The 25197-nt window shown below is 40.1% G+C and overlaps 2 protein-coding genes across 7 annotated transcripts in view; both read left to right on the top strand.

Annotated features, from left to right (window-relative positions):
• LOC137440734 (uncharacterized) overlaps positions 1–15606 on the top strand; it is a 59630-nt gene extending 44024 nt beyond the window's left edge. For 2 of the 3 annotated variants that reach the window (XM_068137243.1, XM_068137242.1), the window contains exons 16-20: positions 1198–1309; positions 6016–6099; positions 7617–7740; positions 12533–12623; positions 13730–15606. In XM_068137243.1, coding sequence (XP_067993344.1) covers positions 1198–1309; positions 6016–6099; positions 7617–7740; positions 12533–12623; positions 13730–13804 — 486 coding nt within the window. In that variant the 3' untranslated portion in view covers positions 13805–15606. Of the gene's footprint in view, positions 1–1197; positions 1310–6015; positions 6100–6715; positions 6756–7616; positions 7741–12532; positions 12624–13729 lie in introns of those variants that run through there. The other variant, XM_068137244.1, reaches the window with a different exon arrangement.
• A 4120-nt stretch (positions 15607–19726) lies between these two features.
• LRAT (lecithin retinol acyltransferase) lies at positions 19727–24682 on the top strand. 4 transcript variants are annotated; one of them, XM_068137239.1, is made up of 4 exons: positions 19727–20299; positions 20846–20933; positions 21394–21455; positions 22412–24682. In XM_068137239.1, exons 1-4 carry the CDS (start codon positions 19763–19765, stop codon positions 22439–22441), a joined length of 717 nt encoding a protein of 238 aa, XP_067993340.1. In that variant the 5' UTR covers positions 19727–19762; the 3' UTR covers positions 22442–24682. The 4 variants fall into 4 exon arrangements, with proteins under 4 accessions (XP_067993340.1, XP_067993342.1, XP_067993339.1 ...); XM_068137241.1 differs by lacking the exon at positions 21394–21455; XM_068137238.1 differs by having other exon boundaries at positions 21394–24682.
• The last annotated feature ends 515 nt before the right edge of the window (positions 24683–25197 follow it).

Here is a 25197-nt window from a genome sequence, read left to right as displayed (position 1 = left end):
CATCAAGTCCAACCTGTCACCCAACACCTCATGACTACAAAACCATAGCTTCAAGTGCCACGTCCAATCCCTTTTTGAACACCTCCAGGGATGGTGACTCCACCACCTCCCTGGGCAACTAATTTCAATGGCCAACAACTCTTTCTGTGAAGAACATTCTTCTCACCTCAAGCCTAAACTTCCCCTGGTGCAGCCTGAGACTGTGTCCTATTGTTCTGCCACTGGTTGCCTGGGAGAAGAGACCAACCCCCACCTGTCTACAATCTCCCTTCAGGTAGTTGTAGACAGCAATAACGTCTCCCCTGAGAATCTTAATCTTGTTCTTTGAAGTTCAGGTAGCTATTTTTATTGTCATTTATGCTTTGCTTTACACAAATGGGTTGTCTTTGCCAAGTTTAGGATGAAATTATTATTGTTATGGATGCTTAGCCTACTCCTTCTTTGTTCATTAAATTAAATGTGAACTTACTAACTAGCTCTGTGATCCAGACATGATAAAGTGCTGTTGAGATTAAATAGTAAGCCAATTTAGCAGGGAAAGAAAGCAGTGTCTCATCTATTCTTTCCAATACAGAAAATCAAACCCCTTGCTCTATGTAGCTAATGTGATGAATGCACTGATACACTATTAGCAGCAAGCCGTGTGACCCATCAGTATTGTACTGCACTAATAAAGGTTACGTAAAAATGTGTAAGTGATTCAAGTCCTTGCATGAAAGTTTTAGCCATGTATTAACAGCAATGGTCTAGCTAGATACTATGAAGTAAAGTATGAATTAACTGCTTTTCTAGATTGGAATTTCAGTTATAAAGAGTCTAGTTGCTCTAGGTCAGCATTTGACCTAAAACCAAAAAGCCTCCATAAGGAGATTGTCAGGTATGTTAACATTGCCACAGTGGGTTCTTTTGTTTTGTGTTTGATAATAACTTTCAGGGTGTCAGTTTGGATTCAATATGTTGTTTGTTGTTTCCACTGCTCTTATGCAATTGTCCCAATTTTTTCACAGATCACCAGTGGTTTTACAGTGCAAAGAGTATTTATTTTCCATGTGTGATTTTTCATGTTTAAAAAGTATCCCAAACTTTTCCTCAGGGAGAAAAATTCCAGCAAGCCTACTGAAGGCAAGATCAGTACTTAATTAGAAATAGACTATATTTATTCCTAATTTCTAATTTGAACATGGGTACTTCTTCCAGATCAACCTATTTTTAAATGGGCAGCATGTTGAGAAATTTGAGGAGGATCTCACATTTACATCAGATGAGATTGTTTCGTGTGATCCACCTAAGATTAGCAGTGAATTGAAAGGTATGTTCATCTTTTTGTTTGTGAATCTATTTGCTATCTTTGACCTGGAAAATCATGGACTAATTTTTGACTGTGAAACATCTTTTACCTCTTCATACCATATATTTTCAAGTATGCTGCAAAATACATAAAATACTGTCCTCAGAAGAAAGGAGGTTAGCATCACACAGTAGAAAATGTATTTGAGACTATAATAGGTATGTAAGGAAATTCTTATTCAAAAAAACCTAAGCCTGCCTTAGACATGGCTGAAGATAGTTGAATACTACCTTGAAATTGAAACATGGTTTCATAGTATACTGCATCTTACTTTGTTAATCCTGGAAACACTTTGGTTTACCTTATATCAAATGAATTGTGTTCAGTGTGGAGGACAGACTTATAGACTACTTAAAATCTAAATAGAAAATTTGGCCCCATTTCATATGGCAGCCTCCACAAAATGAACAAGAATGGGATCAACCTGGAACTAGTGGCTTACAAAGAAAACCACACTTGGCTAATGATCCAGCGCGGTAATTCCTGTGTTGCTCTTAGACTTGTCTAACTAAATTCTCTGCAGAAAGAAAAGGAGAAACTTGAGAAGAGCAAACCAAGGAGCTGAATGGAACATGTCAGGATGTCTGTAGTGAAAAGGAAGTGTTCAATCAGAGTTGTTCATACAAGCTAGGTACTGCATTATGGATTGTTAGAAGTCCTAGACACTTGAAAATGTTTATATTCTTTCTAATGGAAGAACTACATACACTGTTACTTAATGTATAGCACACTTCGTAATTCCATTTTGCTCTAAACAGAATCTTAATTACCTTATTCCTGCTCACCAGAGAAATGAGAATTAAGTTAAAGCTGTGGATAGCTGTTTTCAAATCTAAATCAGGTGACTGTGCTTAAAGATTACTTGTTAGAAATATTTCTAAAAATAATGCTGGTGCTGAAAGAGTAACTCAGTCATTTAAGTATGTGTATACTCAAAACACCTATTTAGTGCAATGATTTGTGAAGAAATAAACTCTTGAGTGGTTTTTCAACTGTTGCATCTATTGCCAATCTACTGGGAGTTCCCAGGAGGACAGTGGGGGATTTGCTCCATTAGACTGGTTGAGGAATAGGAAGTTGTTGTTCTGCTTGATAAAGGGGTTAGTAAAGGTCTTGGTTTTTTGTCTTGTTTGTTTTGTTCAAGTAGACTACAATACCAGATATTAGAGAAACAAAAAGCTATTAGACTTCCTTTTTCTTACCATTTGAGAAGACTTTCTGAGATGCTTGACATCATCATTATAAGCAGGAAAAAAACACCACTTATGAGGCACAGCAGAGCTCCCTTGCTTGTTTCCCCTGTGAAGGTTCTCTAAACTTTTGCCATTAGTTGTAAATAGAACTGTTTTCTGTATGCAACTAAGTACTTACCTGCTTCTGTGGCTTCTGTACGCATGGACAGCACAAATGAGAAATAGACAAATGGGTTAGATTGTAAAAGCAGCAACTTCTTCCAAATACTTTCTGTCAGCATTTAGTAAGGAGGGAAATATTTTTCTTAGTTTCCTGGTTATCTCAAGTGTGAGGGACTGTTAGTTGTCTTTGGATAGATAAGAGAAATATGTGAAAATGGATTTAAAAAATGCTCCTAGATACAGTTCTGGGAGAGCGGGATTTGGATTTAGCATTTGCCCTAGCTTTGAAGGAAATTCTTTTGTAGATTCATTTAAGATGTTTATTAAATGCAAAAAATTTCCTGATAAACAGATCATGAAAGATAAATCAATTAGGGTAATAATAAATAAGAGCACCAGAACACTCTAGAACTGGTTGTGTTCAAAGGGAGACTGTCAAAGACTGTAAAATGCCTGACAGAGAAAAGACTTCTACAGCTTAGACAATTTCAACATTGCCATCCTTCAGACTTTGAAGAAGCACTACATTGTATTTTTATTTTATTCTGTGTTGAATGGAATTATTAAAAATAATGTGGTTCCTGTGGTGTATGAAGTGTGGTAGTCTTGTCCAAAATTAACAATGAGCTTTAGCTGGACCTTTTCAGATCCTCTCTCAGTGGAGATGTTTAATAGAAAATAATGTTCTCTAATTAAATAAATGCACCCTTTAATGTTTTCTGCAGAGTTTCATGGCACATTTCTGCTTGCATTTTACACAGAAGTGAACATGGAAAAGACTGGGCATCCAACTCAAAGCAAACCTCTTGCGTCAACTCTTTCATTCTCTGTTTTTACCATTTCAAATTTCATGCTACCATGACACAAATGCCAATGAAGATCTTTTGTACCACATTAAACTGTAGTCCGTCGTTCAACTCTTCTTTGGCAGTGACCTAATATGTGTTACAAAGCTTTAGGTCTTAGTTAAAACAGCTTAACACTGGTATATTGTTGTTTGGTGTGTGGGTAGATCCAGCTGTGCCAGTGCAAGAGGTTGCTGCAGTGAGCCCCTAGTTATTGGTTTTTATTTTCCCTGTTATTGCTGCTCAGATGTGCCAGTAAACCTGCTCTCATATGTGTCACCTGATCTGTTTCAACCAGCTACCAGGATACACAATACAAATAATGTGCTGTGTTGTGGTGAGGCATTTTTGTCATCCCTGGTATCTTCCACACCATACCCAAATGAACTGAGATCTGTCCAGCTCCCCTGCCATAGACTTGCAACCTCCCTTTTTGATAGGGAATGGTGAAAAATGCAGCCAGTAGGATTTAGACATAGTTTCTTACTTTGCTAAAGCTCTTCAGGTCAGTTTGCTTCATGTCTGAGGAATCAGCAGTTCTCTGTGGGCAGGAAGGAGTTAATGATAATGTTGATTTGGCTAGAGCTGAGATTAATTGGTTGCTTAACGCAATTCACAGAGTGCATATCTACCCATGCCTTAATAGTAGGTGCACTTTAAATCATACTTGAACTTACCGCAGTGTTGATTATGTTTTTAAGTATAATATAAACATTCTTTGTATCTTGAATATTAATTTAAATAGATATAGTTACACTACTTACTACAGTCTGCCTTTGGCCAGCGTTTAGAGCATAACATCTTTAGTATTGGGTCTCTTAATCCCTAAAATTAACAAAATCACACAGCCAGCACAATATTTGATATCCACAGCAGAAGCAGTAACAATACAGAGAAGACAGACTGGTGCATTTTCAGACTGCATTGTTGGCTTACAATATGAAGTTTGTCCAATGTAATTGATTTATGAGTCCCTCTTTTCAGTTCCTTTTAAATTTGACAGTTGTTAAAACACTAGCCATATATTGTCTGTGACAAGCATGTGCCCAGAGCACACATATTTTTTTTTTGCATTTTACCCAAAAAATGAAATTATCTTTAGGACATTCACCTCCTGTAGATATAGCAGCAGCAGCTTTCACAAAGGAAAGCAGGAGGGCTGTCACTTCCCTGCGCTGAATGTTCCCCCTGCTGGTGTTCAAAGAGCAGACACTGGGACAGTTGCCACTTAAGTGCAGGAGGACTAGAAAACGACAGGAAGAGGATAGAGGAGAGGGCAACTGAGGAGTGAGAAGTCTACTGTGAGTTAGGACCACAGGTGATTGGGTGGAGGTGCTGCGACTGAAAAACTCCAGGATGCTGGGAGAGCTGATGTGGGCTCAGGGAAGTTGGATCAGAAGCAAAACCATCTGGACTTGACTGGATTCTCACTGCCTGAAAACTGGGATACAACCCAAACTTCTAGTTCCAGTATTACACTGCTGTCAGCAAATGATTGACACTTGGTGATGAAGTGAGAAATTAATCTCTGGCTTTGGGGAACAGAAACTAGGCAGTGACAGCCTACTACTTGTAGTAATCAATGATTGCAAGGGGTCTGTGCTCTATAACTTAACCATCAAACCTCACATGTAAACTGTGTGGATCCCACAAGATTGAATTTCTGGATTTGGGCAGGAGAGGGTTGGCTTTTTTTTTATATGTATATAGATAAAAATACAAATTTTGTTTGGTGAAATCAATGTTCCTAAAGGTTTGAAAGTCTGTTACTCAGGAATTGACAAGGTAACAAAATAAGACTGGCTTCCTATAGTGCATACATTTAGGACCATTTAGGACCTTTTCATATATAATACTGAGATATTTGCAAAATTAGCAACTCAGAATAAACCTCTTGGTTTTATTCTGTGCAGGTGAGTAAGTAACTGCTACAACAGTGCATATGAAAGTGGGACACACATGTTGTCTTGAAAAGGAATTCTGAATTGTGACCATTTTCTGCAGGCATTATTGGAATAAAGAGATGTTGCAGAATTACCAAGACAGTAGCAACTACTTGTATTTTCCACCTGCATGGGAAACAGGGAGGTTGGTGTGTTAAGGGCACAAAAGTTGTCAGCTAATCGGAAATTAGAAGTAGCTGCTATGCATCCTTTAGAAATACCACATTGCTAAGACCAAGATGAATTTTCACATTCAGAGGTGGTGGAAGAGGGGTGCCTGTTACAGTATTTGGCTGTAAAAAGGCAATAGGAATCTGGGAGACAGAGCAGAAGGGATCAGTTTCATAATTTTGGCCACCAGCCTCACCTCTTCTTCTCTGGATGCTCTTGTGGGAAGAAAGTTTGTGTTTTCTGGAGCACTACCAACAGTGCAGACGGTATTCACTTAAAATGACAGATACTTCTTCAAAATGTACTGCTATTAGTAGTTATCACTAAAACACATTCATTTCTCTATTGTACAGATTTACCAAGTGGTCCCCATACTTACCGCTTAGAAGATCTTGCCTATACTAGAAGTGGAGACAAAGGCAACTCTGCAAACATAGGTATATTTTTCTGGCTTGCTGAAGTGATGTAAGATTTTCACCGACGAGTTATTACATATAAAGTGCTCTTAATTCTTTAGAAATCACATGTCAGTTGATTATGATTGTTTTTTTAATTTGTCTCTGTGCTGAAACAAAAAAATAACCCATACAAACAATGACTTCACTAATTAAGCATCTCTAGTTTTCTGTTTAGCGGCTGTTGAAATCTAAAGTGCTTAAGAAAAAATACTTTCATATCATACTACAAAGATTTTTCTTGAGGTTTGCAAAGTCAAGCTCCCCCAGGTTAAGAAATGCCTTTTCTACGTTTCCTTTAAATGTTAGTTGCCACTCCTTCTTGTGTATGTGTTATGTTATATAATCTCTTGGTTGTCTGCTCTCATATATATTTCCATACGTGAATTTTGTGTATATGGCTAAAACATTGACGATGTTGGGAAATACCAAAGGTGATCTTGCATGTAAGAGAAAGCTTTTCATACATTGTTAATCCAAATGGTGTATTTCAGTGTGCAGTCTCTTTACATTGATTCTGCTGCTTCTTGCATTGTTTAATAATTCCTTCTGTTCCTTACTTCTGCATGCAACAATTGGCTCTCTCACTTGTTGGAAGATGAGAGTGTGTGGTGTTCAAAGCTCAGTATGAATTAAAGGTGCGTTTGGGACTTGATTTGCTTATTAGCTGTGATGCTAAAACCGATAAATTTTGTTCATTTAGGAATATAGTTTTCCTGTTCTTATTTGAAACCTTTTTGGGTTGAATAATGAAGGAATGTTGATTTTTTTTTCTTTCTTTTTTTTCTTTCTTTCGCAATGGTTAACCACTGTTGCAGTGTAGGATTGACAAATCATGAAGGATGCATAGCTGATAGACTTCCTCAGATGTAAAGACGCTACTTCTTTACTAAAGAGCAAGAGTAACACAACAAACTTGACCTTTAAGATTAATTTACCTTTGAAGTCTGCAGATAAAAAGATCACTGTGACACAAATCTACTTTCCTGATCCTGTTGTGGAACTTCAGCTTCAGCATAAAGTTATCTGAAGCTTATGAAAGCATATATACAGCAATAAAAATGTAATTGCAATCTCTCACACTTACGTCAGGATCTTGTGCAAGGAGTGGGGCAAGGACCAAACCATCAGTCACTGATCAGACCTTGTTATGGTTAATTGCAATTACTTACCTTAAATCTTGAAATCATTTAGGGGTAGACAGCTGCCTGTGGGTTATGATGTTGTCCTTTAGGTGTCTCTTGGTGGCAGGAGCATTTTACAGCCAGAAAAATTGCTTAGTCTGGGAGCAATTTTTCATGTCATGCCCCACACTCTCTCTTTACTGACAGAGGGGAAGCTGTTACACTGTTGTTGTTCTGTTTTATTCAGGAGCTCATTAAAGAGGATCTATATATACAGTTTCAGTTAAGAGGAGAATCTCAAATGAGTTTTGAAAGGATAAATACAAATTGGTTTCAACAGCTCCTATTCCAGCTAACACCATGTACACCTAACAGGTGTGATAGCACGGCATCCCCTCTACTACCCATACCTGAAGAAAACTTTGACTGCTGAGGCCCTGCAGAATTATTTCCAACATGTTTTAGAGCAAGGAAAACCTGAAGAAGAACAAGTAACAAGGTAAGTTGTTGGCTGTGTACTCCACAGTTGTATGGTAAATATGTGATGGTATCAGAAGTTATCTTAAAGTATGCTAACATAAATACTGCAAACATGTGCATCATCTTCCAATATTTTTGTGTATTTTCCCTTACATTTTTAAATACCAACCCTTGGTTGTAGCTTATTTGGCCCCATAGACTTGTGTGCGTCTAAGCAGTGTAGCAGGTCACTGACCACTTCCTCAATTATTGTGATGACCTCATTTTGACTCCTCTCCCTGACTCCTAGTACATGAGGCTGGGTGTCCAGGGAGCTGCTGGTTCCAGTGCTAAAGACTGAGGCAAAGTAGGCATTGAGCAACTCAGCCTTCTTCTCATCCTTAGTCACTGTTTCCTCTGCATCCGACAAAGGATGGACGTTTTCCCTAGTCCTCCTTTTGTTGTTAATGAATTTAATAGAAACATTTTTTATTATCCTTAATGGCTGTAGCTCTGTTGAGCTCTAGCTGTGCTTTGGCTCTTCTAATTTTCTCCCTGCGCAACTTCACTGCATCTTTGTAGTCCTCATACACCCTAACCAGGACACTTTTACCTGCTATTCATTTTCCAAAGAATATCCTCTGCCAGCAGTGAGGATATGTAACATTTTTGTTTTCGTGGTATCCTCAGCTGATGCTCAGGGTCCTTCCTGGGGACTGGCAAGTGAGACATAAACTGTTCTCATAGCATGAGGTGATAGGTCTAACTATTTTCCCAGTTTCCTTCAAAAACAAACAAAAGCTTAATACTGCCATAAAGCATTCAGTCTTCTAAGACCTGTTTTGATACAATGCCAGTTATTCCGCAGATACAGAGACACATCACTCTATATTTCCATGAGTAATGGATAAACTGTTAAGTGTTTCTTTTCTTGTTCAAAGAGCCTGAGTAAGAAAGGTGCAGTTTAAACTTCAGAGGGAGCTTGGAGTTATTTTAACCCCTGATGTTTAGGGTATAAGTGTTGTTCTTTGTCTTCATAAGCAGCTCAGCGCGAATCTCACATGCTGTTTCATAAGTGCTAACAAATCTCTGTATCTTATAAACTGATGGCAAGACATGTAATTGAAGTTCCCCTGAAACAGAGCAGAGCAAAGAATAAAAGAAATGTTATGCCTCATAATGATGCTTCCAGAAATTGATTCAGTGTTGTTTCTTACTGTTTTTTATGTTAATAAATACAAGTTGAAAATTGCTGTATCTGGATAAAGCGAATTTATTTCGATTAATTAGATTATCTGTTCCTGAGTTTGGCCCTTTCATGATGTGATAATGGAGCTCTGTGAGTGAATTGAAAAACTACTGGGGAAAAAGAATAAACCCTTTTGTGGAAATATTTAGGATTATAAGGATTACGCTCATGTGTTTCAGATTGTATAGTTTCTTTTTAAATTACTTGTTTATTACTTTATTTTGACTGTCATAAAAAGAGCTGTCTTACTCTTTCATTTCCCTTCATTTTCTTTATTTAAATTGTGACTGGCTAAAAAAATATGTAATAGTTTTGCTACTAAAAACATACCGACCATGGCACTGCCTCTCTACAGACTAGGGATTGTCAACCAGTTCCCTTTCAATCTTTTTCATTAAAGCTATTAAATAGGTGTAGTAAACAGAGAAAAGGTGGGATTATTTTGATAGAGAACACTGAAAACTCATAAACTTCCAGATTTTCAGGTAACATACTTACAAAAAAATGGTTTTTCAGGCACCTCCCCCATACTTTCTAATCCCAAATTTATGTGGTTGCTTCCTCCCTTGTGCGGAGTACATTCTTAATAGATCTGGTATCTTAAGATACAGCTTAAGATAAGCAACTTTTCATTTTGTGGTACTGAGTCAGTCATTTAAGAAGCACAGTAAAATTATCCTGTCAGAATTTGCTCTTTCATCTTCTGAAATATGATTATCTTCTTTATGCTTTGAGAGTATCCTGACACTCAGAAATATATGAAAACTGATTTTCTTCTTATGGGATATTTTTACTAAAAGCTGAAGAATAAGAAATGTGGATAGTGATGCTTCTAGATTGGTTTTTGTATATCTGGGGGCAGAAATTCTCTACAATGTATCTCATATACAAACACCTTTTTAAGCCTATGGAGGCAGTTCCTGCTTTCCTGTGATAGGAGGAATCCTATCTTTTCCTTAATACAAATGCATTAAACAGTTTTTGTAACATTATTATTTCCATGTATTTTAACAGGAAATTCACAGGGAAACCTGACTTCTTTGAATATGTGCAGAGAGCACTTCAAAGGAAGTAGTTAAGCAGGCACCCCATTGTGCATAAGCATAGGAGTTTAGCTAGAACAGTGAATTTTCCTTGTTTTACTGGTTTCTGTCACAGACTTGATATTCTTTGAAGGGTTTGTTTTCTGTGCTTTTTAAAAGCACCTCTTAAAACCTGTGATTTAATTGTACAATTAGATAATGTTTTATTCCTTTAGATGTCAGTTAATGAAACTTGCATTTATCCAGCATAATTAAACAAAGTATGCCAGCATTGTGGTTAATGTATTGTTGCTGCTTAAGACTGTTAAGGGTGGCGTTTGATTTGTTTTATTGTGTAAGTGTATTTTTTTGCGTGCACAGAAATATCTTGGATGCTGAGGTGCTTCAAAGAGGCCTTAAATTATTAAAAATGCTGACATTTTGTGTGTTACTTCATAATCCTAGTTTCAGGTAGAGTATCTCACTGCAAATATTTCTTTAAGGTACTTGAAGTGAATGTGTCATTCTGGAAGGTTCCAAATTAAGACCTGTTGCTTGTATTACACACTCTCTCTGCCAGAATTAAGTGCAGAAAGTGAAGTTAAATTCTTCAACTCTTGTTATTTGCTTCTGCTTTTGTAGACTCTTCTGTTTCTCTCCTGTTTAAATGATTGATTTTCATGGAACTTGTTCTGAGAGCTATTAGCTGGTGGGATACATAGTCCATTGGTCTAATTCTTGTGGAGAGATCTGCCAGTTGTGGAATCTGCTGTTTGGAAGTTTTGGGCAGTATTTAGAGTAAAATTTACATTGTAATGTTTTGGTAGATCTCTAGCTCTCATAGTATATGGTTATTGGTAATTTGTATTGGTCTTTTTAGCTGAAAATGTTGTGGGCTACTCTAATCCTGCTAGGTAGTTGATTATTCTGTTAAATTTAGTAAATTGTGTGGATAGCTTATTGTGGAATTTGCTATTCCTGCTGTCTGGTAGAGCATTGTTGGATTAATTGAACTTTCCTGACTTCCCATTGGTTATCCTTTAAACGTGGTGATGTTGCCTGGCAACTAGTTTTCAGGGAAGGTCAACAGAATGCTAACACCATTTTTTTTTCTTAATAACTACTAATAATTCTAATACTAAAGTACAGCATAATTACAGTGGTAATAAAAGAGTAGGAGGATCAGTGCAAACTCCTTGCCTGGGAGACAGGCACTGACACTCCATGACTGTATGCAAGAGCATAATGCAATCTAGTTCATGCCAGGTCACTCAGCAGAATGATCTCCTCCCACAATAAGTTTGGGTCACGTGCCTAAGATACAAGAGTGATGAATATCAACAACAGCCATAATATTGATAACGTACAAAAGGATCTGAAAAATATAAACCTCAAGAGTGACAAAATAGGCAGTACCAGGATACTGCAAGAAATTCCAGCTATTTCAAGAGGGTAGGTTTGAAGAATGTCCCAAACAGATGAAGATCCAGATAGGTACCTAAAGAAAAACAGGTGGTGTTGGAGGAGCCTTGATTTAAATTACAGCAGTCAAACATCTGGAAACAGCAAGAATTGACTATAATCTTTCTGTGTTATTGCCCATGTTTTGATCATGTTCTGATTAAATCCTTTCCTATTGGAAAAAAAAAAAAGAGTCAAGTGCTTAGGCAAAGAAAATGTTGGAGGAAAACGAAAACAAAGGAAAACAGGAAGAATGCAAGGAAGATGACAAAACACTGAAAACCTGTGCAAGGAGAGGCAAATGGAAATATGCTGTAGACCTATTTATGGAATTTTAAAGAGCTTTGTGAGGAAACCACAGAGCCATTTGCCAAACTTCTACAAGTTTCCAAATTGGAACTGCACCAGTCAGAAGCAAGGATGGAAAAATGCTTATAGTAGCAGTGGAACAGAAAAAATAGGTCTGTCACACTAAACTAAAATTTTATCTGAACAAAGTATCTGTCTCCAAGAAAGCACTGGAATATAGCTCTACTTATCATTTGTTACAAAATTTCTGTAGTTAGTTTGAAGAGTTTGATCTAATGAGTCAGTTATTTCTCAATTTCTCAATTTCCCCCAATTATCTGGTAGCCTACGTTGGCAAAAGTTAGTTCCACAAATTTAGTGTATGTTGCAGTATCAGAAGTAAGAAATATTAAAAGTGGCAACCTGTGCCCACTGTGATCTTTGAGTTCATACTAGATCTTGAAGTTCTTGCCTATGGAGATTTCTGTATGGGCTTTACATCTTGTGAAGTAAATAAATAAATACAGAAACCAGTCTGATTGGAAATTAATGAGTTTTGAAATTGAATAAGAGGAGAATGATTTCTTTATGTCTTACCCTAAAACTATTAAGGACTGCTCATTTGTGGAAAGGGGAAGGAATAAGAAGGCAAGGATGGCTGTGGGTTAAATCTTGAATTAACTTCTAGGCTTGACTCCACAGTAGGATGCCATCAGAAGCATGACATTTTTGCATGCTGTGTTTCACTTGATGTTGTGCACAAGTATCTTACAAAATCTCTTGAGAAACAATGTGTAGATTTTATTTTACAGATATGAGTTGCCAGGAATCCATGGATTAAATTTTGTTCTGAAGAATGCCCTTGGTGGTGGTGGTGTAGCATCGCTAAGAAGTGACCCACAGGCATGTATCAAAGCATTGGGTTTAATGTAGTTACCATTTATAACTATGTATTACACAATCTCTTTATAATGAGTTTTTGAACTAGAACTGTAAACTTTTGGGTTTGACTCTTTATTTCCTTTTTAATTTCCTGGTAATATACATAGAGAAGTAGAAAGTCAATTTAGAATATTTGGTGAAAAATACATGTATAGGAAACTGTTAAGGCATCTTCAGATCAGTTGTGCTCTTTATCGTGTGCTACCCATGTTTTTAGCTTCACCAGCAAAAGCAGCTTCTCAAGAAGGTTGTTGTGTCTTAGAGAATGTAGATTTACTAGACAGTTCTGATGAACTGTCTCGTTGTGAATACAAGAACTGCTAACTGTATAACAGCGCCTCTAGCTTAGCCTGTGACTCCTGTAAATATAATTGTACTGATAAGTAACATAAATCTGAAGGGAAAGTCTAGATAGATAGGACACACCTTTTTTCTTGGCAATGCTGAGTGAAACTGAAACTTAACATTTTTTTTGCAATTGTACAGTGAGTTCAATATTTTAAACATCTAAGCCTAGAGGTGCTTTAATGCGGCACTCCTATGGCTACAGCAAAGCACAGTTCTGCCACCATAGGCTGAGAAATGCTTACAGGTACAAATCATCTCAGCTTAGTAAAGAAGACTCTTCACCAAATTCTTATTCAGTGAGATTGATGGTTATTTAGGATGATGTATGAATCAGAGAGCAGAATAGAACACAAAAGAAAATTAATTTAGCACTAGGTACCAAATAAATTGAAGCTATTCAATCTGTTCAGGTTTAGATGCTTGAAAACTCAACTGTAGAGTTTTCCCTAAGTATATTGATTCACAAGTGAAAAAGCCAAATAAATGGAAAGGTATATATCACTTTGGATAGCCAACAGTCCAAGGTTTGGAAAAAAATCACCTTAAAATTATATATAAATATTCATAGAAATAAATGCACACAACACTTAGACAGCACACAGAATTCTTACACTTGATTATAGGAGAAGTACCTTATAAAACTGTTCAAAACAAAATCATTTCCAAAGATGGTAAAATGAAATGTTGGTTTGTTGTGTTTTGTTTTTTCTTTCTTACAGGGCAAGGCATTTGGACAGATGCTGTTGGACTTCCAGATTAAGAATGTTCCTGATTTAAAATCACTGATAGAGTAACAGGTGTTTAATACATATGCTTTTAACACTGAGTGGTAGAAAAACATGTTGTAAACAAGAGCTGGTTTCTTGAGTGAGAGGTTTTTTTATAAGTCAAAGTGTAGAAATTAGTGACAATTATCTCTCAGGCTTAGCTATATGGCACAGATTAGCAAATGTTTTGAGTAATACAAGACTAATAACTTTGTAATTGATAACATTTCCTATCTAGATAATACATTGGATGAAGAATTAATTGATTTCCTGTAAAACAGAGTTAATAAAATTGCAACATGACATTTAATTATTAGAGAAAATAATCTTTGTTTCAAAATGGAAATTGCCTCTTTCTTCATCCACTTTTCTTTTTGTTCTTTCAATCTTTATTTGAAAAATAAATGGACCAAGGTTGATGAGCTCCTTCAGCTGTGTTTGTGAGGCTGAGTAACCTGCTGTGCATCGCTATGAAGTCAGCACTGTCTGATATTGGGGAGCAACTTTCACCATTGGGCAATAAAGTAATAATTGTTACTGTTATAGAGTGACTAGTAGTAAATGCTGACCTTTGGTGGTGATCCACTAAACTTCCAGCACTTTGTCCAATTAATGACAGACTTTATTATTACGTTTTCCCACATGTCTTGCTGATTAATCCATTGTTGAAAGCACTGACTACTGGTAAATCGCAGATCTTGTCATGGGAATAAACTAGAAGATGAAGAAAGGAGAGTGCTGTGATCTAGCCTGCCACTCACTCTCTTGTGATACTGCAATCCTCTCAGGGAGGAAGTGGGGCTGGGTGGTGGAAGAATACCTTGTTTTGTTTCAGGGCTGTACATCATCATTTTGTGCAGCAGAGTCCTGCATTACTCTTCCCACAGAAAGATCTGTCTCCTGCGGTGAACAGATACCATGGTGAATGCTCTGTGCTCCCTTTCTCTTCTGACTACCAGTTATCACCTCTCCATCTCCCTTCCTGTACAATATGACTAACATCTTTAAATTAGGATACTATTAACTTCACCTGATTAAGCAGAGACTTAAAAATCTGAATTGTACCTACTGGGACAATATGAAGGTGGAAATTGTAGGCCAGTATTTGTCAGTATTTCCTTTGCAGAAGCCATAGGAATATTAATCCAAATGTTCAGGCATTTTATATCCAGAAATTAATATTTTCCTTTGTTTTGATGAGTCTGATAATTGTTTAGTGCTGACAAAAGGAGACATGATCTTTGAGGTCCCTTCCAACCTTAGGAATACTGAAAGTACTGAAAGTACTGAAAAGAAGTATTCTTCAATTGTCACCAAAACTATCTCCTAGTCATGCCTAAATCTCAGTCTATGCTACCATTCTGACTAATTTCCTAGCCTCTTGCTTGCTAATGAGAGCTGTATAATTGTTCCCATCTTTTCTGTGGTTTTGTTAAGTTGAAGTGAAGGTATCATAAGTGAATGTTACCTCCATCTAAACATACTATTCTCTTAGCAAGTTGTAAGGACTATCTGTGTATACAGCGTGATTCAACCTAGTTGTAAAAAAATGAGTCATTACTTCACTGCACAAAAATATACAGTTTAATAGCTTTGAAGGGAAAAAGCATTTTGGTTTTACAATGTTTACAATCTTTGTTAGAAAACTCTTGTTAATAATTTGGAAGCCTGTTAGTTCAGCACAACAGAAGTATTCAGAAGAAATAAAGTGATAGACCTCAGCAGCAGGCTACAGGGATAAAAACGCTACAGTAAATATTTGCAAAAGTGACTCTGTAAACGCATATGCAATAATGTTTGAATAAAAGTGAACATTTATAATGAGCAAATTTGTTTTAGTCATTTATGTTGTTTCTTCTGCTGGAATAATGATACTTAGTTCAAAGGTTCTTTGTATTGTGGTTGTTCTGCTTGCCTGCAGTTTTGTGTATTGTCTTGCTGGTTCTCATTTTCCTTCAGACTTTGTGTCTGTTTTGTCTGTAGTCTTTGTTAAATGCAAAAACTGAAGAGGCAAATGATAGTGTTTTCTAGAGAGCTGGTCATTTGCAGTTCCACAGCAGAAGCTGTAATTTGATGAAAAGAATGGTAGGGTGTTCAAATAGATGGGATATGGGAATATAAAGGCATTACATTTTATCTCTGGAATTGCCCTTTTGGAAGCCTTGTGAATTGCCCTTGTGAAACCATCCTTCACAAGAATGTTTTCTGTCTATTGTTTATTTCAGTGCACCATCTTAAAGCAAGTGGCATTGCTTTTCAAATACTTTTCTTGCAAATTACAGCCTCCAAAAATCCCTATCCAAAGATTTTATTCTTCTTGATCTCCTTAACATGTTTTGCGTTCATGAACCTTCAGTCAGTTAAAAAAGTGCATTTTGCTTGCTCGTTAAATCAGGGCTGTTCCTCACCCTTCCAGTTTCCCTTCTTTCCTGCTTTTTCCCCACTGTGTTAGCTGCAAGGGCAAGATGGAAATAGTAATTCCTAGCACACAAAATAAGGTTCTATCTAATACAGGAGTTTCAGTGTAATGGAAACTGGCTCACGCTTCTTACCCGGGAAGATTTTGTGCTGCGCCTTCTCTGCGCTACAAAACAAAGGCTGCATTCTCTTACCACTCACAGCTTTCCTAATGCATCTTACCTAACTCTCAAATCATGGGGTTTATCTTTAAATTATTCTGCCCGCAGCTAGTGGCCCCAGCATGGTTTGTCAGTGTTTGCTATTTAATATTTCAAAGTGATTTTCCCACTGCAATTTGTGTATTAAAGGTACAAAAGTAGTTTTACCAAAGTGCTCCAAGATGAGGCATGTGCCAGCCTGTTTGAGGCACAAAGTATATTTTCAGTTTAGCCATCTCCAGTGAAACCATTTTTCCACTAAAATATGGGAAGTGCTTTTTCCTCTTCATACAAGAGGAAAAGTAAGTATGTCTTCTAAGTTTTGTGTTGTGTCATAGCAATTTAAAAGGACTGCATCCTTTAAAGTCTAAAAGAAAATGTTGGGTTGCAGGTTACCTTTCAAGAACCTCAGTTTCATTCAGAAATTACTCTGAGAGGTTGTATTAAGTGCTCTGCAGGCAGTTGCAAAGTAGTGGCAAAGCTTTGTCTGGGTGGGTTTCACTTGCTGCAACTGGGTCCGTGTGTTGGCTGGAGGAGTGAAACAATTTCAAAGACCTGTCCATTGTGTAATGCCTTTTGTGCTTGTTCCATTAGTGTTGGGGTGTCCAGGCTTAATGGTAAAAGAGTGGTTTGGGGGAAGGGAGAGGGGAGGCTCATTAGTGCCTCAGGTATGAGGAAATTGCACTGCAGAAATGCCACACCTCTCACCTTAGGTCTTTGAAACACTCCCATGCAGTAAGGCTCTTAGTCTCCTCTTAATGGAGATTCCTCTTCTTCAGTTTCATCCTGGTTTCCTTTACGGATTTACTTGAAATGGACCCTGGTGATTTTGGAATTATAGTTAATTGGCATCAAGAGAACAAAGAAAGCCTCCAAGTAAAAGATCCCATTGGGAAATGTCTTTTTCTGACAGAGTGTTCAGGTGAATTCTACCTTCCTTAGGGCAGGGTAGAAAAATCTGAACTGCAGGACGAAAGCATCTCTGACACCTACTTCAGTAATAGCCATCCAGATACTCCCTTGACAGCTTTGGGGAAGTGGGGGGTGTGGGGAGGTGTGGGGACTGCTTTGAAACAGCAGCCCAGGGCAGGCCCAGTGTTTATATTGCAGATGGCAGGGAGGAACCTTTCTGTGTCAGGACTTTTTTGTGGAATCCTTGATAACCACCTGGCTGTGGCACAGTCTAGCTCTGGACCAGCTTCTGTGACCATCACCAAATCGGTAAACCCCTTTATCATGATGAGGGATTCTAAGATAGATGGACGGATGGATAGATAGATATTTTCCCCTGTTCATTAAAAATACTGCACTATTTAAAAATGAGAAAAGCTTCACATCCACTCCATTTTTATTCACTACTAGGAAAAGCTTCAAATGTTCCAAATACATTTTAAAACCAGGATTTTAAAAGATGATGTTGTGTGGCTGGTGGCTAATCTACAGGGTTCTTGGCAGCATCATAAACTGTATCTGTAAAGTATTTTCTCTTTTGTAAGTGATGTGATTTGAACTAGAGGCTTCAGAGGGCTAAGCCTCTGTTGTGTAAAAATCTGGCTGAGACTCCAGAGAAAATCCCTGATGCCTGATCACCCTGCTAAGAAACGCTGAGGCTCTGGCCTGCAAACAACAAATATACAAGAGGCTATGGTGGGGCGCTCTCTTTGCAGATGGAGCAAGGTGCTTTCCCAGGAAGCTGCTCTCTGCTTCAAGCAGGAGGAAATCGGGGAGCCACACCAGCCATTCTTTTTCGGTTGGCAAGCAGTGAGGTAACCTGCTTCCCTGAAATACTTCCTTTCACTGAGTGGAAAGCTTGCTTTGGGTCATTGGTTATTGATAAGCCTCATCATTCCTGTGCACAAAATCCTGCCAGAACCCTGTTTCAGTATCCATGGTGGTAGGGAGACTCTCACTTGCTGGGCCCCTCACATCCCTTTAGCCTTTCTAGTCCTAACAGAGCTGATCCCTGATGGAAAGAAAAAGGATGGTGAACATTTTCTCTTTTTGCTGGTGTGACTAGCATAAGGGTGATCTGGGGATCTCATTCTTGATCCACAGACTCTCAGGTTTAAAGTGACTAAACTGGGAAAAATAATAAGGTGTTTCAACACGGTTTGACTGTGGAGACATGACAAGCTGTTACACACTCCTCTTCTTGCTTCCTTTTTTTGTACGTGGTATCGAGTATGTTGCCGTGTTTGCTGAAGCATCCACAACCTGCCAGAGGACAGATCAGGCAAATTGGTTTAGATTAGATTAAAGCTTGGTTTTGGGTGAAGATGCTTTAACATATTACCACCTCACCAGTATTGCTTCCTCCCCTGCCCACTCCGAGTTTCCCACAGAAGCAAAAGCTTCGCCCTGCAGCCGAAGCGGCACCCCTGGAGCCGGAGTGCCAGAGAAGCGCCGTGGCAGCGGGACGGGGAGAGACGGTGGTGATGGCGAGGGCTCGGTGAAAGGGGGCGGCGGGTGAGTGCGGCCCCCTCCCCTGCCACTCTCTGGGCCCTGCCATCTTCCAGGTAAGATGAATGTCTGTCCCATCCATCATACCACAGTCCCCTCTGCGGCGGGAATTTGGCTACTGAAACTTCGGAGCCTCAGACGGGGCGGCTTTGTTGACCTGACAGGGATATTCTTTTGTGGGCTCTGTTGCCAGGATTTATCCATTTACATAATGGATCAGCACAAACCAAAACGCAGGAGAATGCCTCTCCGCCTTTTCCCACTCTTAGCGGGCGGACCTTTCGGGCGAGTTCAGTTATAAATGTGAACTTCTCTCTCTCGAACCCCTGTTTACTTCCGAGGAAGAAAAGCGCGTTCGGGAGCCAGGGACCCGCTACCCCCTCCCGCCGCCAAGCGAGTACTGCGGCAGCTCTATCCCACTGCGCCCTCCCCTCCCCCGGCCTGCGAGCCGGGCGCCACTTGCCCCATTCGCCCCGCGGGGCTGCTGTCGGGGCGGGTGCCCAGAGCTCCTTGGGTGCCATCGGCGGCAGAAGGTAAATGAAGCGCCTGCGGCCCCGGGACCATTCGCTGAACTTCCTGTAGCGAATAAAGGCTTTAAACGCACTCTTCTACCTGGGCAGCCCCGAGGACAGGTCGGAGAGAGCTGCGGGTGGCACCCGGGTCCGGGCTGCGGGCACGCTGCTATTGTGAGGGTCAAGGCGACACGGAGCCGCGGGCCACCGGTTCGGGTCAGTACGCCCGTCGCGTTTCCCAATAAAATACAACTGCTTCTCGGGGCGGGCGCTCCCACATGCCGCTCACCCGGTGGGCTGGCCCGGGTGGCCGCCCCGCCCCGCCCGGTAGCCTAGAAAAGCGGGGCCGGGGGGTTGGGGTTTCTCGGCGGCAGCGAGGGCGCCCCTCGCCGACGATGAAGAGCCTGGTGCCGCAGGCGGCGTCGCTGCTGGAGAAGCTGCTGTTCCTAGTTCACGTCCGGCCCCTGCCCGCGGGCTCCGATGAGGAACCACCGCCGGCCCCCGGGTACTACGACACCAGCTGCTTCAAGCGGGGCGACCTACTAGAGGTGCCCCGCACCCTCTTCATCCACTTCGGTATCTACCTGGGTGAGAACCGCGTCGCCCACCTGATGCCCGATATCCTGCCCGCCCTTACCGGCGACCGCCGGCAGATTCAGCAGGTAGTGACCAACAAGCGGCTCATCCTGGGCGTCATCACCAAAACGGCCAGCATCCGCGTAGACACAGTGGAGGACTTCGCCTACGGCGGCAGCATCCTGGTCAATCACATGGACCGGCTCTTCGAGGACCAGGTGCTGGGCAGCGAGGAGGCGGCCCGCCGGGCGGAGAAGCTGGTGGGAGCCACGGCCTACAGCCTGCTTTGGAACAACTGCGAGCATTTTGTCACCTATTGCCGGTACGGAGCGCCCGTCAGCTTCCAGACCGACAAGGTATGGCCTGGCTGTGGGCGCTCGGGAGCCCCGCAGGGAGCCGCTCTGCCGGGAAGGCAGCAGCTGCCAGGGGAGGCGTTGGCGGTGCCGGGCTGACCTTCGCGGCCGCGGCTCTGCTGGGCGCTCCGCTCCCTCAAACTAGCTCAGCCGCCGCCGACCTGGGACGCTGCTGCCCGGTGCCGCACGCCGCTCTCAGACGGGGCAGACGGCCGCGCTCCGCGCATCGGGTACTACTGCCGCCGCGGAGCTGCTTGGGAGGGCGGGTGGCTCGGCCTTTGTTGGCTTCAAGCAGAGAGGAAAGTGAAGCTGAATTCCTGGGACAAATGCGCTCAAAATGCTCTGAAGTGACTGGTTCTTCCGGAGCTGCAGGCAGTACTGGGTTAGCCCCAGCTGGGTTGTGAGCCGGTGCCAGAATCGCTCCTCACCGTGCACTGAGCCCGCCTGAGAGGCTGGGTAGCAACCGCTGGTTTGTAATAGTGTGGGCCACTCCAGTTGGCCAGTTAAAGCCCTTCTATGTAACCTTTTTATTTTTTCCCTATTTTTCAGTTCTGTGAGACTGTGAAGATGATCATTCGGGACCAGCGGAGTGTTCTTGCTTCGATGCTTGTGGGATTAGCATCAATAGTCTGCCTAGGTTTGGCACCTTCCACCACACTCCCCACTATCTTTATTCCCTTCTTTCTGTGGATGGCTGGCTAACAGCCTTCCTGCAAGTTCACAGCCAGGGTCTGTATATAAGATGTATACTACTGTATTTATGAAAGCACAGTACTCATCAGTGTCTTAACCTTGTGTGCCATTTTTAAATGCAACTTTGTCTATAATATAGTGCACAGGGCATAGCTTACTGTGTAAGCCAAATAATAGATTTCCTGCAAATCTCAGTATATTTTAACACACCTTTAAATCATGAAAAAGTAGGGATGTGATGCAGTTCTGCTCCTTACTTGTAGCCATAAGTGATTCTGGTAATATCCTTCACGTTCTTCAATTCCGTAGCTGCATACCTAGGTGCTGTAACTGTTAATAAAGATGTATGATGGAATTTTCGAAGTGATGGATACTGAGACACTACTTACCTCTTCCTTTTATAGATATAGTCTATATTCAGAAGTTACTGTCTCCATTCCTGAAATACTGTTTAGTGGAGACACAAGTAAGTAAAATGACTGGTTTTGATAACAAAGAAATAAAACCAACCCTGGGCTGGGTGCTGTGCGCTGCAGGAGCACATCTGGCCAGATTGGCTCCCGTCATTTGCCTTCTGGGAAACGTTCACAAATCACTCATTCATGCTAATTGCATAAGCATTTGCTACCGTATTGAACTTTTTAATTTGGTTAGTGGTAAGGAAAGACAACAATTCTTCAGCCTTTTCCTTGCTACTGGTAGTGATTAGTATGGCTAACATAAATGGCTACAGAATGTTTTATGGGACACAGGAAGGAACCAGCTTGTTTTATGACAACTAGAGACACACAAATGTCGAGAGTTTCCTGTGTTCCAGAGCACATGGTGGGGAAGAGGAAGACAGATGCCAATTTAGTTCCTACTTTCCCTCACCTATGGGTGCCATAAAGCATCAGGCATCATTGAAGCAGTTTCTGTGGTGGCTATATTGTCATTTTGGATGTTGCCTTAAAACAATATGCCTCTTAGAGACAACATCTGTCCATACTCTTGCCTTGCAAATAAGTATTCACTTGCAAGCCAGCAGTTGGTGCTAAAAATATTTCATCTTCAGTGATGGGGCCTTTCTCTTTATAAAGAATGTATAAAGTTGGATATGAAATTGAGTTCATCTAGCCAATTGTTAAGTGCTCAAAATCTTTGCTTTTCTTAGCAATGTCTTGATGTGTGCAGAGAAATTTTTCAGCTTCTGGAATGCTTTGTGTGTGATACACACACTTAGATGTTCACATGCTATGCTTCCCTACCTTCTAGTCGAAGGCAAATACAACGTTGTCATCACCAAGGACTGAGTCTCTGATTTACTTTTTTCTGTGAGTGGTCTTCAGTATCATCAGATCTGCTACTTCGCTTAGCACATTTTTAGAGATACTCGTTTTAACTGTGCTATAAACCTCCTTCTCCTTCCTCTACACCTTGCAGCTGCTTGAAGATTGGATTTTTGAACTGTGAGTCGACTTGATCTCTAATCATCTTTCTTCTTCTTCTGGCTGCTCCACTATAACCGACAAAGAATGTAAAGACTGGGGTGAAATTCCAGACTCATAGGAAACAGCAGCATGACCACTGCCATCAGCTGAGAGGGGATTTCAGCCCAGCTTTCAGTATATGTTCAGTCAGCAGCCCAGCTCCAAGCAGCTGGATATCAATTACTGTTTAATCCTTGTAAACAGCTTCTGTTCTGCTTTCAAAGACTGCAATGCTCAGTGTAACAGATTCTGGTAAACTTTTAAAATGAAGATGGTTTTTAATTAAAATTAATTGCTTTTTCATAGTGTATGCCTTAGCAATATTTACATACATTCCAGTGTGGGTTTTTTACTTGGCTGTGTGTAAGGTATCAACTGTAGTCATTACTGTAATTATATAAATAGAATTTATTTAAAACATTCACTGTCCTGATGAAATTGAGTATAATGCTATAGTGTTTTGCTAACATATCCCAGTAGGGCACTGAACAGTCCATTAACATGCAGTTACATGGTGTCTGATTACAGGTGGGCTTTATTTTTCCTCTTTATTTACTTGGGATTTATAAGAATTCCAGTAATCCTTACAATTCACCTACACAACAAACAACGGGGTCATGACCAGTAACCAAATCATAAGTGGGATTCTTGGAAGGCAGAGAAATGTTTGTGTCGTAGCTTCAATATCAAAGGACCAATGCTTTGCTAATGCTGTTGAGCAAGAAGCATTGAGGTTAGGTTAGGGAACTAAACTGGGTTTTTCATAGATGTCTGTGAAAGAAATTAAAACAGTTCCTTGCAGATTCCCATCTGTATTAGTAGGTAACTTTCCTTCAACATGTGAATCTTTATGAAACACTATAAAATTGTACAGAATGTTTTGCTGTATATTTTCATCAAAGACAAGTAGTAATGTGAGCACAGCAACAGAAATTCAGATGCATGTTTAAGAATTTTTCCTACCAACTATAATTCTAACAGAGATCTGGAAATTTTCTTAAAGCCAGGCATGAGTCAAATCAGTCATACTCTGAGGGGAAAAACAAGACTGGCAGGCATGAATTCTCATGTTCAGCTCAGCGGGTGGTGCTTGTGCTCTGACATATTTTTGTAAATGTCAGTGTCAACTTTTTTCTGTAATTACTTGAGTAAAAATAAGCACTTGCCCTAGGTGGAGCATTGCCTTTCAGACTTGAGCTCATCCATGATGCCACTGAAATGAAGGAACTAGTTATAATAAAAACACATAAAACTCTGGGGCAGTTCAGCTGTTCAGAAAGGTGTGTGCTAATTGTTTATAGGTAACTGTAAGTGATGGTGATGGGGACTCTAAATCTAGAGGTGTAGCTCATATAAGTGGTGGGACTGTTTTGAAAAGCTGCATGGTTAAACCAGAACATGTAATGAGGGAGAAAAGCTGTCACCCCTGTGCCACAGGGAAAGGAAAGTAGTGAAGAAGTTAGAAGCATAGATGTTTCACTTCAGGCTTTCCAAAGAAAACAAAAATAAAATGAGCTCAAAATGTTTTTACAAAACCTGTGTTTAGAAAAAATTAAGTTGCTAAATGACATTAGAACAGTGAGCTTTCTGTTTGTATTTATTTTAGCTTGGAACATAAATGATTACTCATTTTGTGGTGAAGTCGTCTGCTGCTTGATTTCACCTTTGGGTCCTCCTGTTCTAAAGGAGAATGCTGCATATAAATACCATTAGAAGCTTTTAATGAAAACAAAATCGTAGCAATACTTGTTAAAGTCTGAGGGGGTAGGGAAGAGGGAATTAAAGTTGTGTGTGACTTGACATCGTCCAGACAGGTTTTAGAGAACAAGCTGTAGCAACAAGAAACACTAGAACAGTGATGTCTAGAAATGATATGGTGGCGTGTTATTTATTGCATGTTCTCACATTAAATAAAGTCTCATACACCACTGAATGGTACAGAACTGTATTAGACAGTCATTAGTAAGGATGTCCTTTATCCATTGGGGTTTTTGTTGTTGTTTGTTTGTTTTTTAATAAAAAATTCTCAGGTGACTCTTAGGAGTTCCTTAGGCTTTGTAACAGCTTAGGACCTGATTCCTCTAACTGTCATGAATGGGTTTACTGAGGGGAAATGATACAAAAGCTTAGTAATCCTGAGGCTTTTTAGTGCAGTGCATTGCACTCTTCTGTAAGTCTTTCAGAACACTGTGCTGGTAAAATAAACTATCATCTGCTGTAAGAATAGATCACTAAGTGTATTTGAGAGCTATTTTGGGCATAATTTCTTAAAAATCGATTCCATGCTGTGTTTTGTGGCGTAGCTTCACTTTTGAAGTCAAGGGAACGTTTAGGATACGGTTCTGAGTGCTTGGAGACAGGAAGAGGGGAAGTGGGATGATCTTTACAAGACTTTAATCAGTTACACTGATCGTAGTACCACAGTTCTGTTTCACAAATCTGATGATTTGTGTTTACTATTTCTGCCTCATAGGGTGGAAAACTTTCTGTAAGATGTTCTATAGCTTTTAAATGTTTTCCCTGTCTACTAGAGAATTTCATTTATCCCTGTGACCTTGTTTTAGTAGTTTCCTCTTCTCTATAGTGTTACCTGTAAACTGGAAAATGGTTGGTGGTTGCTCTCTGTGATAGTGCAGTTTGGAACAAATCAGCCTCATGGTCCCTACAACCACACTGTAACACCTACAACTAAATTCTTGGTCTCAATGAGGCAGTGAAGAGTGGGATGCAGATGTAGGT

This window comes from Melanerpes formicivorus, unplaced genomic scaffold (genome assembly GCF_026170545.1).
Source record: "Melanerpes formicivorus ecotype bairdi unplaced genomic scaffold, bMelFor1.0.p_v2 SCAF_4, whole genome shotgun sequence".
NCBI classification, from domain to species: domain Eukaryota; kingdom Metazoa; phylum Chordata; class Aves; order Piciformes; family Picidae; genus Melanerpes; species Melanerpes formicivorus.
The sequence above is the reverse complement of the archived record's forward strand: the minus strand, read 5'-3'. Positions and strand labels throughout refer to the sequence as shown.

Excerpts from the sequence above, each read along its gene's own strand:
- LRAT (XM_068137238.1), top strand. The coding sequence starts at position 19,763 with ATGAAGAGCCTGGTGCCGCAGGCGGCGTCGCTGCTGGAGAAGCTGCTG. Across the intron at positions 20,300-20,845 it reads TCAGCTTCCAGACCGACAAG|TTCTGTGAGACTGTGAAGAT; the intron begins GTATGGCCTGGC and ends CCTATTTTTCAG. Across the intron at positions 20,934-21,393 it reads AGCATCAATAGTCTGCCTAG|ATATAGTCTATATTCAGAAG; the intron begins GTTTGGCACCTT and ends TTCCTTTTATAG.